Genomic DNA, 18,475 nt, shown 5'->3' with positions numbered 1-18,475 from the left:
GAAATTTTATGATTAAAAAATGTAGTTAAAACAAAGCATCTATACCTTTAAAAATATTTACTAACTTAAAGAGCATACTCCACATGCTCTGTACAAGACAAAGGCAACACTTTACTAAAAATATTCATTACATCCCTCTCATTCTTTTTTCAGGCCCTCCCTGTTAAGCTGCAACTCAGAGTGCCAACATTATATTAACTGTAAGGCTTTTTTGTCTGGAGACATTATTAAAGATGTGCTTCTGTAACAATGAAGACTTTCCAAATGGAGGTTTCTCATAACAGCATAAAGACATATAGAAGTGGCGCTGTAGCTCAAGTGGTAACATGTTAGCTTTGAGCTGAAGAGCTGAGGGACAGCGCTTAGGCCCAGAGTTCAAGCCCCCATGACTGACAAAAATAATAATAATAAAAAATATATATAGAAAGACACTAATCACCTTAAGACTTGGTAGAAAAAAAAATCAATGGTTATACAAATTTGATGTATGAATGTGGGAGATGTAACATAAATGAGTAGGCAAATAGCCAGAAGTCCTACAGTATTTGAAATGACTGAGGGAATAAAGCATATAGGTCTAGAGTTTCTGGAAATTCAGTTCTGAATGGTATTAAAAATATACAAGTATTGTGCTGGGTGTTTTGGCACCCAATCTTTCTAAATTTCTTATATATTGATAAAGATTTTAGCATGGGAATATAAAAATGTAACTCAATGATTTTATGAAAGGGCAATTAATATAAGTGATAAGCAGATTTTAAATGCTGAATGGCAAGAATTTTTTTTAGTAAGTGTTCAAATAGGTTAATCAAAACCCAAACAAAAATTGTGTCAAGCTTTCTAATATTCCTATGGAAGTTTCACTAGACTCATTCACCAAACCAATATTGTTAACTAATATGTATGACAAATTAGGTTCCACCTCAAGTTCCACTTCTAGGCAATGGCACCAGGCACCCAGTTTTATTGAATGCAACAGTTGTTTCTGTGACCGTTAGCATCTTTAAAGCATAGCCAAATTTTAGGTTAGTACTTTTCCAAATACAGAAGCTGCTTGCTGTTAAGGGCTCCACACCACTTTTGTCAGATGAACTGTACTGCATCTTCATATTTTATTCCACCTTCAATTCGTGCCAGGGCAACAGGAGCTCTCCCAAGGCCTACAACACAATTTGCAGAGTAATACAGCAACCAGGATCTTCACGAAATTTTATTTCTACAAGACTTAACCAGTCATCAACAGTCTGGTTAGAGGGTGGTGCACCATCATCAAAAGGCCAATCGAGAACGTGGATGCCTTCTTTCTCCACCAGAGTAGTGTTGTAAGTTGCTTCACATACTCTTATGATTGTGGTAACTCCATACTTCTTAAGTTCCTCAATAAATGTTTAAGGTTGCATTGATTGGATTGTATGTAATAAGGAATCTCATATTCTTGTATGTGACTTCCACAGGAGCAGAGCAGTTCATTTGAGCCATGTTAACTTACTTAAAACACTCAATATGGTTATGAAAGAATTTAAACAATCAAATAAAGAATGATGCAATATACTCCACTTAAAATTCTCAGTGTTTTATGAAATTTGGAGTAATGATAAATGAAATTAACCTTTTAATGGGAAGTAGCATCTCTTCATTCCAGTAATATTGAGGCAATAGAAAGCACTGAGGTTTACCCCATCCAGGTCAGAACTCATGGAAAATGTTCTGCAGATTGCAGTTCAACACTTCTGTGTCCAGGGCTTCTTGGTGGAGTAGTAATGGATTTCTACAATTCACATGTATGCATAGAGGTTGTGCTGTGCCAGGCAGTAATCTTCACTGCCTTTCAGACACTCCATAAATGTGTGACCAAGAACACCACAGAACTGAGGAACATGTCTACTCATTGAAGATTGTGACCTAATTATACAGTTGGTCCCAAGGCCTCAGTGACACAGGCAGCAGTGGCTGCCACAGGGCACCGTGTGGCTAGATCGTTGTGGAACAGCTGCTGTGATAGTGATGCAGGCGGCTGGGAGGCACCAGACTAACATGCAGTGAGCCTCTTTGCAGAGAGTGCAACGCTGAACCGGCCACATCCCCAGGAGCCAATGTGCGTGCCATGGCCAAGAAAGTGGAATCTTAACTTGCATAAGGACTCATAATAAAAAGTCAAAACTGAATCCAATAAGTCAGACTCTGGAGCTTGTACATTAACCATTGCATTTTATCATTGGCCAGGGCTCATTAGGCAGTTATATAACTAAGGGATAGCCTTATTTCCCAAGACCAAATTGTAACTGAATTCTAATGTAATCATTTCTTGGATTTGAAGGGCTCTTTCACTCTGACCCAAATCATTTAGACATAGATTTTCCTTTTTTCCCCCCATATGATACCCTTGTATGGACAACACTGACTGCATTTTAAAACCTTGTGAAAGAAAGGACCCAAGGTAGTAAATGACCCTGATCACACAGCATATCCATGCCACTGAAATTAGAACCAGGATGCTGCCTTTTAGTCCAAGGCTTTGAACTCTAAACCCTGTTACATGAAACAAAACACACAAGAGCCTCGCTGGACCTGAGTTTCTCCAGCCATCAAATAAGGTGAAAAGCATCTTAGGAATTCAGATTGTTGTATGTGAGTCAATCTGATTTTTAAGAGCAAATTCTGTATGCCTAGGAAGGTTAACCAGCATTGTAGTAGAGAGGGCCTAGCATTCTTCAGACTAAATGCTAGCAAAGAAGCTGACAGCATTACTGGGTACTCTTCTAGTGATATAGGCATTTCTTGTTTTACTTTCTTGGGGATAGAATAATAGTGTTCATTTGCAAGGCCGTTTGCCTCTTGAGGAGCCTCTTGCTTGGCTTCACCGGCCTGCCATTTCCTCCCAGCACCAGGAGGATATGGCTATCTGCCCTGATGAAGAATGACTCGGCCTATTAGGGCATCACTGCAGGAGGTGTCAGCGATTAGCAGGAGCAGCAGGAAGTTCTCTTATCTTCAAGGACTGCTCCTTGACATTATTTTCCCTGTAATCATAACACAATTGGTTTGGATTAGGAGGAGTTATTACCTCCTGTAATGCTCTCAGCAAACTGAGGGCCACAGCTGTGAAGTGTAACTTTAGACTTTGCCGTGGAATTTGACTGATGATGAAAGTCTCTTTTGCTAACCAATCAATCAAAATATTCCTGGTTGAATGTAAGACATAAAGGAGAGGTAGGTTCTAAATTTAAGGCAAGAGACTTCCTTTTTTCATATACCTGAACTATTCTGGTAGAGTTAGATTGGGAATTCAACATAATAGAACATAGATCTATAGATTGAGGGTATACATGGTAGAACACTTTGCCTAGGATGTGTTCAGTCTTAGGGTCAAGGACCAGCACTGAAAACAAATCTACTGGTCTCTTGCATTGTGGATGGAGAATCTAGTACCTGGGAAGGTGAGTCAGTTTGTCCATATTCACCCAACTGGTTACTCAGTCTTTTTTCTCTATGTCACCATGTTTCATGGACTAGTAGAGTACAGGAAGAAAAAAAAATACACAGAGGTCAATTGTAATCTTTGTGATGTACTATTTCCTGCCAGTGTTGGAAGTAATATCCACCTTGAAACTAGCTTTCCAGGTGCTGAGTGTAAGGTATATTAAGTAGGTAGATTTCATCACCTCAAGACTTATCTAGGCCAGGGACAGGAAGAGGTCTGGCCACATTGTATCTGGATGTGACCTCAGGGCCTGGGACCCTCCTATGGTCAGATGGAGGTGTGACCTGAGGTATAACCAAGGATGTAACCAAGCAAGAGGAGGAGGGGACTGCTTCCAGTTTTGCCAATTATCTAGGTAACACAGATACTGGGCAGAAACTTAGCCAAGAAGTAGGGAGGTGTCTGCACAGGACCTGCATGGCCCAGGGCAGGGCAGACCGTACACTGAGTAATATTCTGTTGACTTACATACTTACTCCATTAAATGACAAGATGAATTCATTAAAAACTTATTGAAGAAAACCTTACCTCATTTCACAGCCTTAGTACCCTGCCTAGATATAAATGTATTTTCATAATGCATTGAAAATTCTATACACTGTAATCATTTGATTCATTTCAACTATCTTTCCTAAGCTTCCTTACAAAAAGCTTATTAAAGAAACATGACAGTTGTACAGTTCGTTTTCAACATAGTGTCTTGTACATCTCATTGTTACAATAGGTCAACCTGTATCCCTATTTAAGCATTTTGTTTTTTCCCTTCCTCTCCCCAAATTACAAAAATGTATATACAAGATGCAGGGCACCAACATCAAATACAGTGAAAATAGGGGTTATATTGTGTGGGAGGAACATACCAAAGAAACAAAAAAATCACATAGTACATTATAAATACGTTAAAAACCATAGCAATAAAGAAAAAACCATTTGTGTCCCTATCTTGGGGTTCATTTCACTTAGCATCATCTTATATGGTTATATGTACATAGCTTTTGAACTTTTCTGCTTGTCCTAAACTTATACTAGTTATTGCCAATAAGGGAAACCATAGGACCTATGTTTCTTTGAGTCTGGCTTACTTCACTTAATATAATTTTTTCCAAGTCTTTCCATTTCCTAACAAATGGGGCGATGTCATTCTTTCTGATGGAGGCATTAGAACTTGGCGGGGGTGGGGGAGGAGGAGGAGAATGGAGGAGGAAGGGATGGTAGGGGAAAAACAAAGGAGGCAACCATGAGCGATGGGAAATGTACTTATTACCTTACTCATGTAACTGTAACTTCTCTGTACAGTATTTTTACAAAAAATATTTAAAAAAAGAAACACAACATTCCAATTTATTTTTGTTGAGATTCTCCTAGTTAAGTTAAAGATAAGAGTCTTCTCTTATTGTTGTGACACATGAGACAAATTCTAAATCTATAGGCTGTTCTACACTTGGCTTCATGGAAGGCAGTTCTCTAAAGTTCAGAAGCACTTCAGAGAGGAAGAAGGAGAGAGAGAGAGAGATCTTGTGCCCAGAATATGGGATCAGGGAAGAGACAGAAGCTGGTAGTCCAGATAAGAAGTTAATTTGTTAGAAGTGAATCCCTTCTCTTTTTTTTTTCTCATTGTCATCATTATCTTCATCATTTCCATGTGTTCCTTGCATCCTGTGCTTTATTATTTGTTTATATATGCACCTATTTTTTTTATCATGCTAGTACTGGGGCTTGAACTTAGGTCTTGAGTACTTGCTGTCCCTTAGCTATTTCACTGAAGGTTGCAATTCCACCACTTGAATCACACCTCCACTTTTTGTTTTCTGATGATTAATTGGAACTAAGAATATCATGACTTTCCTCCTTGGCTGGTTTTTGACTAAACTCAGATTTCAGCCTTCTGAATAGCTAAGATTACAGGCATGATCCACTAGTGCCTGGCAACATTCTGTACATGTATTCTCTGCTTTTTTCCTTATCTGATGACTCCTTTAATCATCTCCACAAGCTGTGAAATACAGAGAGCTTTTCCCAGGACAGTGAAATTCAGCTCATGATTATTTGGCTGGAATGTGGCTTTGTGGTAGAGTGCTGCTTGCCTAGCGTGCATGAAGCCCTGGGTTCAGTTCCTTAATACCACATAAGCAGAAAAAGCCGAAAGTGTTGCTGTGACTCAAGTGGTAGATAGCCAGCCTTGAGCAAAAGAAGCTCAGGCACAGCTCCTAGGCCCTGAGTTCAAGCCCCAGGACTGGCCAAAAAAAAAAGTGAATCACCAACTGGATAAGACTAGTGATAACCATTAAAAGGATTCTCAAGTTTCTGTGATCAATTAACAAGAGAGCCAGTTAGACTGAGAACAGGAAATATGACAGGCTGATTTTTCTGTAGCCTGGTAAAAAGTACACAAATCAGAATTTAGTTTTCATCTTCCTAAATCTACCACCTCAGGCTTTTTTTTTGCTTTTCAGTAGATAGCCACTGTCACTGAGAAGATAGTATTATTTTCATTGTTGCAACAATTTATCAAATAGTGACACCTGCTAAGTATCCAGCTGAAATTCATATTAGGTATACTCAAGAGAATAGCTGTTCATTGTATCATGACTTACTTGACAGTTGTCCAAGGAATGGGACAGAGGGGCATAATATCAATATGAGTCATGAGCTGCTTTAAAGCAACACTGTCTGTAATGAGGTTAAGTGGAGGAAAGTTCTAGCCAGATTCCTTTCCAGAACTGTTTTCATGAAATTGTCTGTAATTGGCACTCCCAAGAGCTTCAGTGCTCTGTATCTGCAGCTGAGAGCTGCTCTGAGGTTAGATATTTTTTCAAGCTTTGAAAGCTTCAAAGCAACTATATCCATCCTAATCCTGATAACTCAGAGCCCACACATGATTTGAGCTGCTCATTGAAATTGGCTTTTGGACAAGAAGATTTGATCCATGTGTCACAGCACTTTCACGGGCTTATATAAAACTAAGCTGGATTTGTACAGAAATCATGGCAGTATAATGATGCTTTTTCAAAATCTAGTGAATTCCAGACAGTGACCAGTTCTTAAAGCTTCTTCCTTATATTTTACTTGCTGACTACTGTGCTTTGTGCCAGGCTACTTCCATCTTTAAACCTCCTTTTTTATTTCCAAAGATCTGTGTGTGCTCAGAAGATGGGAGATTCAAAGAGCATGTATACATAGCAATTTCTAGAAAGAGTTCTCTTTGATCCTTCTCTTTTCTCCCTCTGAGGTTCAGACATGGCTTATTAACTCCCAGCATGTGTGGATCTTAAATTCCAGGACAGCCAACAGGACCAGCTCTCTCACCTACAAGGCCAGAAGGGAGGATACCAAGTGGGGTAGGCAGGTGGGAGCCTACAGTTCCATGCAGAGAGCAGCTGGTTAACAGCATCAGCCTCTGCTAGGTGGAATTTGCTTCTTTTGGCCACCTTCCAATGATTGTTTTCTTAGCAAGGTCCTTACAGAGATGCCTCTAAAAGGGCTTTTCACTGGAAAGCCTAAAAGGTCAAAGGTCAATTGTACTCATATAGCCATTTATCAGTAATTAGGGCTGACCCCTAGAGTGGTAAATTGGAAAGCCAGTTCTTTCACGTGTATGCGATCATTCTGTGAAGCAGATGGTATGATTATGTACCAAGTTACTTATTCAAGTGTGGAGGGCTTCTAAAATCTGCCACAATGTCCCTTTACTTTAAATGGAAACATTGCCTTCATATCAAAGAGGAATCAAAGATGAAACTATTTGGCATGAATGTGTGAATATAAGTCTTATTCACCAATTTCTTCCTACATGGAAACCATTATACCAGCTCAGACTCACGAGGGCTTTGACCCAGGATTTCCCTTCTAAAACTAAGGAGGAGGTAGACAGTGACAGTAGTCCTTTTGAGAACAACAGGCTGATGGAAGACATGATTTCCTTAACACTTTTATGTTTCTATTATTACTGAAACAGGATCTGTATTCTGGAAATGATACAGATAAGAAAAGACAAACTCAAGCCTATCAGGTTTTTATTGAGAATAAAACATATGGGTTACTTTAGATAAGATATGAAAGTATTAGAATACAGCATATTTAGATCTCATATTTTCTTTCTAGATCCTAATATACAACTTCTGTGCCTCTTGTAAAGATGTCTAGAGAGCAAAAATCTGAAAAAAAGAGGAATAGGAAAGCTTCTGTATGACTGATAATATTGGGTATTGTTGATAGGCAGAGAAAGCTATGTCTAAAGGTTTGGTAAACTAGGAATTGCTGTAAAAGATTAAAACTATCGGGAGCCTAGTCTTCTCACAAAGGAAACGAGGAAAAGATGTGAGTAGCCATCTTTCAGATGATATGGTACCTTCTTTTCCACCTGAGAGTTAAGCTTCCTGGCTCAGGCTTCTAACAGGGGCAAAGTTTGGTGGTAAAGCAAGATGTAGAAATTTGGATTATGGTTGGCATCATGCCCACCAAATGATACTGTCTTGTATACTTTGCAAATGAGATTGGGAGGGTTCTTTTTGCTTTAGATTAATGCCTACCACATCTCAATTTTCTGAACAAACAGAAAAGTTATATCTTAGATGCTGCCAACCTATGGTATGAGAAGGGACTTAGCCTGCCCTTTGGACCCAAGAAGAGGGTAGGTATAGAGACAAACAGAGATTCTGATCCCACCACCAGGTGATGGGGGTCCAAAGAAGTAACCTGTTTTCTGTTTCACTGAAAGTTCTCATTACCCAGAAATGTCAAGATGCTTTAGGTGAGAAGTCCGTTAAGAACATCTGTCTTTCCAGAGAAATTGAAGGAAAAAGAAAAAAAGAAAAAAATTGAAGAATATCTCTATAGTTAGCATAATGGGCCAATGCCAGTGCCAGTTGCTTCAAGGTGTTGAAACATTCCAGAAAGAGTAGAAGCAGACTAAAATTTGAAATAGACATGTGGATGATGATTGACTTACTGCATTCTCCTGTTAACACAGATAATCTGTCTTGAAATAACAAAAGTAGCAAGTCCAGCAGAGTTGACTAGAGCAACCAGTCTACACATAGTATTCTGAAGTCCCAAAGGGTTCATGAGATAAGATGGCAAACAGGAGCAAATTGAATTTGGGTTAAGTGTAATCAAGCATTTACCTTCCATGAGGCCCCATAGACTTATGTAAACATTGGTTATTGCCTTGGTAATACAATACCAGCTGTCTAGTGCTGATGAAAAGCTCTACCTGACTGCTGATGTCACATCAGGGGCTTTGAATGCAATCAGTGTGCTGTAGGTTGTCACCAGAGCCACAGCTGACCTAAAGTCAGATTGTCTAAACCATGCTAATATTAGATTGAAATTGTAGGGTGACAGTCATAGTAAAATAAACTACAGTCTGGGATGGAGGGATATTTGAGAGTTGCTGTGACAAGAGAAGCAGAGTGCTCAACCTTTCCAGCCCAGGCTCTCAAACACTTCTGATTTCACATTTCTCTCATTTTGAAGGATGAAAGGTAACTAACTATCAAATGATAGTGATGCAACTTTGTGAGTAGCCTTGGAAGCCCCTTCTTTGCTTCCACCTCCTAACTTGCTGAGGTTGCTGAAGACTGTCCAGGCCAGCTTCTCTGTCCTTCCTTTCTCTCCTAGATAAATAATGGAATAGTACAGCCAGGGACAAGCTTTCTTCTTGGGCTCTTAAAGGAAGAGGTTAAATAACAGAACAAAAGTGAGGCTGTAGCCACAGAACAGTCTCAGGTGTACCATGTCTTAGAATAGGACTGGGGAACACTGGCCTTACACTTAGCTGGCTGCCAATGGTGTACCCAGCACATGGACAATATTCAGGTGGTTCTGTTGGGTGGTTCCAGGTCTCAAAGCACCTTAGCACTTTAGTTTGTGGGAGCTCCCAGAAAACTTGACATTTGAAACAACAGAAGGTCTGAATTCTTAGTTTGATAGATACACTGAATATTTGATCATGGTTGGCAAAAAAAGAAACAAAAGTCTTGAAGCATATTAACTATGTCTGTAGTTAACTATGTCTGTACATTGGTGGGAAAAATTGGGACTCAGTCCAGAACTGGCATATTTGCCATTGCTGCTATCTGTCTTTTCAGCTGATTGATTGTTTCAGAATTGTGGTAATAGCTTTTATTTTCTGAAGTATTTCAGGAATGGAAAGTGTTTTTGTATTCCTTATGAGTATGTGCACATATGAACAACCTTAGGTTGTTGGCTGCCTGGTTTTCTGACCAGATGCCCTGTACACATTCCTACCCATCTTGATCCTTCCTTTCTTTTTTGACGCAATTACTGGGTCTTAAACTCAGGGCTTTGTGTTCTCTCTTCTCTCTCCCTGCCTCTCTCCCTCTCCCTCTCCCTCCCCCCTCCCTCTGGCTCAAGGTTAGTGCTCTACCATTTGAGTCACATAACCACTTCTGACTTTTTTCTGGTTAATTTAAGATAAGAGTCTCTCAAATTTGTCTGCCCAGGCTGGCTTTGAATCTTGACTCTCAGATCTCAGCCTCCTGAGTAGCTAAGATTGCAGGTGTGACTCCCTGGAACCCAGCATCCTAACTCCTGTGCCCTGGTAGATTCTGTTTTCTTCTTACCTTTCTTTGTCCTTCCTAGAGCCAAGCTATGCGAATCGTCCGGACCGTGGGGCAGGCTTTCGAGGTTTGCCACAAGCTGAGCCTCCAACATACACAGCAAAATGCAGATGGCCAGGAAGACGGGGAGAGTGAGAGGAATAGTGATGGTTCAGGGGACCCAGGTAAGTACCATCATGACAGTGGATGGAGAGGCAGGTGGACTCATTTTGTACACTGGTGGGCCATACCCCAAGTGCCACGCTATTAACTTTCTTACATTTTTTGATTACTTTCTATTAGATTCCTAATTATCTTTTAGGAAAATGAGTTACTCTTTAGGAGAAGGGAGAGTTCTTACTGAGACGGTTTTACTATGAAACCCAGTCTAGCCTTCAATTTGATATAGGTACAACAGTGCTCAAAGGAAAATGATTGAATTGCAATAGTGGATATCCCCTGAAAATGAATGAATTAAACACCCAACTCAAAAAGTTAGTCCAATAGTCCAATAGGCCGTCCTTGGTTACATTGGAGTTTTAAATCTTGCTATCTACCAAGACCTTGTCTCAAAAACAGCAGCAGCAACAATAAAACACATACACGCAAAAATTAGAAAACAACAAAGTAAATTTTATACTGTCAATGGCAGTATTACAAAACATTTGAGTGAATAGACTCTTGGTTGACATTCTAGCTGTACCAGTCACTGGCTATGTGATTGAGCCAATTTCTGTAGCCACCCTGAGCCTTAGTTTCCTCTTCTGAAAAGTAGGAATCATACTAGTGTCTACCTTATAGGATTATTGTCATAATTGGACAATACATTTAAAGTGCCAAGTCTATTGCTTGGCTTACAGAATGAACTAAATATTCATTAGCTGTTATTATTTTCATGTAACATGTAAACACTTAAAAATAGAAAAATTCTGGAAAAGATGAGCAATTACAGTGAAGTGGCTTTCCAGAATTAAAAACATATGATAAAGTTGGAAAAAGCAAAACTGTTCTGATGCTTGAATGGATCAGAATACAAACTCAGAAATACACCCATATATATATGCTAATTTAGTGTATGATAGAGGCAGATTTCTTATGGAAGCAGTAAGGAATACTTATTAAATCTGAAAGTTTGTGTGCCTGATAACCACAAATTACCCTTAAATTTCCTCCTCCTCCCCCTCCTCCTCCTCCTCCTCCTCCTCCTCCTCCTCCTCCTCCTCCTCCTCCTCCTCCTCCTCCTCCTCCTCTTCTCTGTCTTTCTCTCTCTCTTTCTCCTTCTCCTTCTTCTCCTCCTTCTCCTTCTTCTCCTTTCTGCTCTTTCTTCTCTTCTCCTCCTTCTCCTTCTTCTCCTTCTTCTCCTTCTCCTTCTTCTCCTTGTTGTTGTTGTTGTTGTCAGTTATGGGGCTTGAACTCAGGGCCTGGGCACTGTCCCTAAGCTCTTTTGCATTCTGCCACGATAAGCCACAGCTCCACTTCTGGGTTTTGAGTGGTTAATTGGAGATGAGAGTCTCACGGGGAATTTTCTGCCCAGGCCAGCTTTGAGATCTTAGATCTCAGCCTCATGAGTAACTACGATTACATGTGTGAGCCACTGGTTCTCACACCAGTGGTTGGTTGTGGGGCTTGAACTCTGGGCCTGGGCTCTGTCCCTGAGCTTTTCAGCTCAAGGCTAATGCTCTACCACTTGAGCCACAGCACCACTTCCAGTTTTCTGGTGGTTAATTGAAGATAAGAGTCTCATGGACTTTCCTGCCAGTGCTGGCTTTGAACTGCAATCTTCACATCTCAGCTTCCTGAGTAGCTAGGATTACAAGCATGAACCACTGGCACCTGGCTACTTAAGAATTATTTTAAAGACTCATACACATGTAAAATGATGTATTTGAAGTATAAGGTTACATACACAAAGATTCAGTTATAAAACTAACTGATTGAAAATAGCAAGAGGTAATATTTACAGAAATTATGATAAAAATAATGGAATAAAACAATAAGAATAATGAGTTAGTTACCTATGACACAAAGCCATTTTAAAGACATTTTTTCATTTAGAAAGTCAAAGTATAGGGTTTGAAGGTGTGGCTCAGTTGGTAGACTGCCAGCCAGTGGGTGAAAGCATCAAGTACTGAGTTCAAGTCTCTGTCTCAGACCCCCCAAAAAGTCAAGCTATAGAGCAGTAGATATGCTGTGCTACTATTATGTTTTGTTATAAATACATATGTATAACTATGTGTGGATACATAGGAACAAAAATAACAGTACATGCAAGTGCACACAGGTTTATTATGCACAGAACACCTCCAGTATGAAACACAGAAACTTCTTCTGGGAAAAGAAACTAGGTAGTTGGGATGGCAAGAAGATTTACTTTCCATTATTTTTTTAACTTTCCTCTTTTGGACATATTAGTCATTCATTTAGAAAATCTGACACATCCATCTAGTGCTCAGTTTCTATGTGACCTCAGGGAATCACCTTACTCCTCTCTTGGCTGGCTTGTTTCTATTAACTAGTGATCTTTTACTAATGCAAGCATTTCAGTGACCTTGACTAATAAAATTAGCATTTATATTTTAGATAGAGCCTTGCATTTTGCTGTGTGCCCTTGACCAACCACTGCTTATTTATTGCAGGTCATAGTACTGATATAAACATTAAAAACTTTTTGAAATAAAACAGAGTTATAAGTAGACTTTGGCAAGTTGTTCATATCCTTCTGCTGGATAATGAGCGGAGCATAGAGGTGACCATTCCTGGACACCTCGCCAGAAGGCAGTGTGAGCTGGCCATTGCCAGCTGCTTTGCTGAGAACAGAAGCCTGTCTGTTCACTGCTGCACTGGAGGCAATCATCAGAAGGCTAGCTGGGGAACATAGATGCTTTGCGTGTTAATGCTTTTTTGAGGATGCCCCAATTCCTTGCTCATGGAGAGCTGCAACCTAACTCTTGAGAGCTTTCAAATTCACAATCACCAGGGAGCTGGTGTACATGAATTCAGAAAAATTCTAACCAGAAAGTAAAGAGCACTATCTCCAGAGAAGCCACTTCCTTCCTGGAATGAAAGGGACTAGACATAAGATGTACCGCGAGACTGAACATTGGATCACAGTTGTTATCACACAAGTCCTGTCTGATCTCAATATAGTGAATAAGAACCCACCACTCAGCTTCTAGGCCTGGGGCTGACCTTTTATGAAGAACTGCCTGTGAGCCCGGCACCAGTGGCTCATACCTGTAATCCTAGCTACTCGGGAGACTAAGATCTGAGGATCACAATTCAAAGCCAGCCCAGCCAGAAAAGTCTGGGAGACTCTTATCTCTGATAATTACTCAGAAAAAGTCAGAAGTGATGCTGTGGCTCAAGTGGTAGAACACTAGCCTGGAGCACAAAGAGGCTCAGGGGTAGCACCCAGTCCTGGGAGTTCAAGCTCCAGGACTGGCCAATAAATGAACAAAAAACCTGCCTGTGTATTTCTTACACATAATTCCAAGGGGTAGATCTTATTTCTCTACAGTAGGAATAACTCTCTTACCCTCAACCCTGCAGCCACCTGCTAGTTGGGGTAGGTTGATATGATCCCCTTATAATGAATCAGATTCTTTGGGGAGGGTGTGGGAATTTCCGTAGGGTTTACTTTATATCCTTCCCTTTAGTCTCATCACCCCTACTCCTCCTTGTGTACCCCAAGGTCTTTTCTGCCTCAGACATATGCATATACCTTCTAGCTGTTAATGCTGTTCTCTCTGCTTAGAGTGCCTGCATTCATCCCTGTGCTAACATTCTATTCATACTTTTCTTCCAGCATCACCTCTGGGAAGCTGTTCTTCCAGTTAATCCTCTTCTATTCTCCTCCTTTCCCCTTTCAGAAAATGTGAACACTTCTATTTTTTTTGAGCTTCATGTCCTCTTCAGTCCTGGCTGATGTTGTTGACATTAACATTCAGCCCTCTGTGTACCAGGCAGAGAGCATCCTCTATCTTTAGTGGAATGTGAGTTCTGGGATGATTGGGATCTCCTAGCATAATAAATATTTATTGAATACATTGACAAACACAGTAAGTGCAATCAAGTGTCTTGCTCAATGTCAACAAGCATTTAAGCACTTACTCTCTGCCAAGTTGAGCGTGGAGACTGAGTAGAGCTTCCAGTAGGGTGTAACTTTTAAGCCATCTCCTCGATAAAGAAGGATAACACTGAGGCTGCATGAGCCTGTTGAACTGAGGTTATAAAATATGTATTAGAGAGTGAGACCCAAATAAGGAGCTGAATATTGATGAGAAGGCAGTGAGGATAGTCACAGTAGTTAGAGACCAGCACAGTTACACTCAGAGCTGAAACAAATGGTCAATATGGAAATAATGGGTAACACCACCTCTCCTTTTTATTACGTGTGTGGGGAGACTTTTCTTAAAGATTAATATACATAAGACCTCAGTTGCTTGGTGTGTTCCATATTCTCTCTCCCTAAGGAGAATATAATGGCTTTCTACAAGTAGAAACATCTAAGTCTAACTTAGGAAAACTTTTCAAGCCCAGTATAGTTTCTCCAAAACACACAATGAGTTTGACCCTTTAAGAAAGTCAGTTGCAGCCTGTGTGGTGTGGAAGGAAACACCTCAGCTCACCTCTGCTTCTGTAGATGAGAATGGGAATTGTGGAATGAAATAGATTTTTCTTTTCGAAGAGTGATTCATTTTAAACAATTGATTCAGACTGGATACATGGCCCAACAGACTTTGCAAGATCCTGTCAACAAGCCAAAGGGGGCTGGGAAGGTAGCTTAGTGGTAGAGCACTTGCCTTGCATGCCTAAGGCCCTGGGTTTGATTCCTCAGCCCCACATAAGCAAAAAGAAAAAAGCTGGAAGTGATGCTGTGGCTCAAGTGGTAGAGCTCTAGCCTTGAGCTGACGAGCTGAGGGACAGTGCCCAGGCCCAGAGTTCAGGCCCCATGACCGGACCCAAAAAAAAAAAAAACAAGCCAAAGATCCAAGGATAAGTATTTTTGAGTCTGAATTCTCTTCCTTAGGGAAACTTAGTCTTTCTTCTGTTAGGGCTTTCAACTGATCACTTGAGCCTCCCCACATATGGAGGGCAATCTGCTTGACTCAAAGTCAAGATTTAAATTTTAATATCATCTAAACAAATGCCTTTACCACAACCCCTAGAGTAATGTTCAGCCACAATATATCTAGGCCCCCCTGTAGCGTGGCACAGTTGGTACATAAGCAAAGAAGCAGTGTGGAGTGACAGCAGCGTTCTGGGTCATCAGGCCAGTGACACAGGAAGAGTAGACATGGCATTCTGACTCTAGCTTTGTCAGCTGAGTGGTCCTCCAAACACTGTTTTATCTCTGTTAGGTAAGAGAGAATGCAAGTAAATGAGCCTAGTGCTTAGCATATAAAATGCTCTCAGTTCATTATGTAGCTTGGAGTCTGGTGCTAACTATAGAACCCATAGCAATGAGGGAAGCAGTCAGGTAAATCTCTGAAGCACTGTGTTTTTTTATGACAAGTGATTACTCAGATATGCCTTGTGATCATAAAGCCAAACATACTTTGAGTATTAACATTAGTATTATCATTTGGATCTGAGGTTGAACATTTTCTTTTTTGACAATATTAGTGCTTGAAATCAGGCCCTTACTTTCACTTAGCTTTTCTGCTCAAGGCTGCCACTCTTTTGTTTTCTGTTTGTTTTATTGTGAAAATACTGTACAGAGGGGTTACAATTACATGGGCAAGATAATGAGTACATTTCTTATCAAGCATTGTAGCCTCCTCCTTTGTTTCCCCTTCCCATTCCTACCCATCCTCCCACAAGGCTCCCCACCCAATCATCCTCCCCCCTCCCAACGTTGTAAAGTTCGTTTTCGACATAATGACTTGTACATCTCATTGTTGCAATGGGTCCACCTGTATCCCTAGTTAAACGATTTGTTTTTTCCCTTCCCCTCCACAAATTATACCCACATGAAATACAGTGAAAGCAGGGGTTATACTGTGGAGGAGGGACATACAAAGCAACAAAGAAATAATCTTATAAATGTGTTAGAAACAATCACATGAAAGAAAAAAAAACATTTGAATACATATCTTAGGGTTCATTTCCCTAACATCACCTTATCTGACCTTTTCTGCTTCACTCAGACATATACTAGTTATTGCAAATAAGGGAAAACATGGGACCTATGTTTCTTTGGGCCTGGCTTACTTCACTTAATATAATTTTTTCCAAGCCCTTCTATTTCCTAACAAATGGGTCAATGTCATTCTTTCTGATGGAGGCATAGAATTCCATAGTGTATATATACCCCATTTTCTTGATCCATTCAGCTACTGAGAGGCATCTGGGTTGGTTCCATATCTTAGCTATGGTAAATAATGCTGCAATATACATAGTCATGCTGGTAGCTTTAGGGTGGTCTTGTTTGTGAACATTTGTGTAAATGCCCAAAAGTGGGATTGCTGGGTCATAGGGGAGCTCTATGTGGAGTCTTTTGAGGAACCTCCATACTGCTTTCCAAAGTGGTTGAACAAGTTTACACTCCCACCAACAATTCAGTAAGGTTCCTTTCTGTCTACATCCCCTCCAGCATCTGTTGTTATTAGAGTTCTTGATTATAGCCATTCTAACTGGGGTGAGGTAGTATCTCAATGTTGTTTTGATTTGCATTTTTTTTATGGCTAGGGAGGTTGAGCATTTCTTCATGTGTCTATTGGCCATCCTTCTTTCCTCTTCAGAGAAGTTTCTCTTTAGGTCTTTAGCCCACTTATTTATTGGGCAGTTGTTTCTTTGAAGATTTGTTGGGGGATATAATTTTTTGAGTTCCAGGTATATTTTATATATGAGACCCTTGTCCATTGTATGGCTAGTGAAGATCTTCTCCCAATCCATGGGCTTTATATTGATCTTGCTAGTTATGCCCTTTGCCATGCAGAAGCTCTGCAATTTCATGCAATCCCACTTGTCCAACCTTTCTTTGATTTGTTGTGTTTCTGGGTCTCTATTAAGGAAATTTCAGCCTGTGCCAACAAGACCTAGGGCTTCTCCTATTCCATCCTGTAATGTTTTCAGAGTGTCTGCTTTGACTTTGAGGTCTTTGATCCATTTGGAGTTGATTCTGGTGCAGGGTGTTATATAAGGATCTAGCTTTAGTTTTCTACAAGTGATTAACCAATTTTGCCAGCACCATTTACTGAAGAGGCTGTCTTTCTTCCATTCTATTTTTTTAGCTCCTTTATCAAAGATTAGATGGCTGTAGGTCTGTGGGTTCTTTTCTGGGTTTTCAATTCTACTCCATTAGTCCTGAGGTCTGTTCTTCTGCCAGTACCAAGCTGTTTTGATTACTATGACTTTGTAATTTGGTATTGGTATACCGCTGGCCCTGTTCTTTCTGTTAAGGATTGTTTTTGCTATTCAGGGTCTTTTATTTTTCCATATGAATTTTTGGATTGCCTCTTCTATTTCCATGAAGAATGAAGTTGAAGTCGATTGGCCAAAATTTTGTTGAGAAGTTTTACATCAGAGTTCATCAAAGAAATGGGTCTATAGTTCTCTTTCTTGGATGAGTCCCTGCCTGGTTTTGGGATGAGGGTTATGATGGCTTCATAGAATGAGTTCATTAGTCAATTTTCTCTTTCAATTTCATTGAAGAGTTGGAGGAGTATTGTGTGAGCTCTGCTTTGAAGGCCTTGTAGTATTCCACTAAAAAACCATCTGGTCCTGGGCTTTTCTTAGATGGGAGGTCTCTTATTGCTGTTTCTATTTCAGTGCTTGATATGGGTCTGTTAAGATGGTTTAACTCATCTTGGTTTAGTTTTGCCATGTCAATATTTGCTAGGAAAAGGTCTATTTCTGTCAAGTTCTCAAACTTATTAGCATAAAGGTTTGAGAAGTAATCCCTTATAATGTTCTGAATCTTGGTTGTTTCTGTGGTGATGTTTCCATTCTCATCCCAGAGTTTATTTATTTGGGTGTATTCTCTTCTTTTTCTGATAAGATTTGCTAACAGTCTGTCAATTTTGTTAATTTTTTCGAAGAACCAACTCTTTGTTTTGTTGATTCTTTATATTTTTTTATTCTAATTTATTTAATTCTGATTTAATTTTAATTACTTCTTTCCATCTACTGGATTGGGTTTATCTTGCTGCTTTTTTTCAAGGAGTTTCAGATGTCTCATTAAATTGTTGGTTTCAGATCTCTCCAATTTGTTGATGTAGGAACTCAGAGATATAAACTTGCCTCTGAGTACTGCCTTTGCTGTGTCCCAGAGGAGCTGGTAATTTGTGTGTTCCTTTTTGCTGAAAATCATGAACATTTGAATTTCCTTTCTAATCTCTTACATGAGCCACTGGTGATTCATCAGTGTGTTGTTCAGCCTCCATGTGTTACAGGACTTTCTTTGGTGGCTTTGGTTGTTGAGTTCTAATTT

At 40.0% G+C, this 18,475-nt stretch overlaps 1 protein-coding gene and 1 pseudogene across 7 annotated transcripts in view; one reads left to right on the top strand and one right to left on the bottom strand.

The window, feature by feature from the left end:
* Positions 1-18,475, top strand: part of LOC138815135 (carboxyl-terminal PDZ ligand of neuronal nitric oxide synthase protein) — a 342,848-nt gene that overhangs the window by 283,574 nt on the left and 40,799 nt on the right. For 6 of the 7 annotated variants that reach the window (XM_070004398.1, XM_070004392.1, XM_070004393.1 and 3 more), the window contains exon 6: positions 10,085-10,226. In XM_070004398.1, coding sequence (XP_069860499.1) covers positions 10,085-10,226 — 142 coding nt within the window. Of the gene's footprint in view, positions 1-10,084; positions 10,227-10,383; positions 10,410-18,475 lie in introns of all 7 variants that reach the window. The other variant, XM_070004399.1, reaches the window with a different exon arrangement.
* On the bottom strand, positions 964-1,479 carry LOC138815133 (protein tyrosine phosphatase type IVA 1 pseudogene; annotated as a pseudogene).

This window comes from Dipodomys merriami, unplaced genomic scaffold (genome assembly GCF_024711535.1).
Source record: "Dipodomys merriami isolate MVZ:Mamm:240054 unplaced genomic scaffold, mDipMer1.0.p SCAF_625, whole genome shotgun sequence".
NCBI lineage: Eukaryota > Metazoa > Chordata > Mammalia > Rodentia > Heteromyidae > Dipodomys > Dipodomys merriami.
This window is presented reverse-complemented; position numbering and strand designations above follow the sequence as displayed.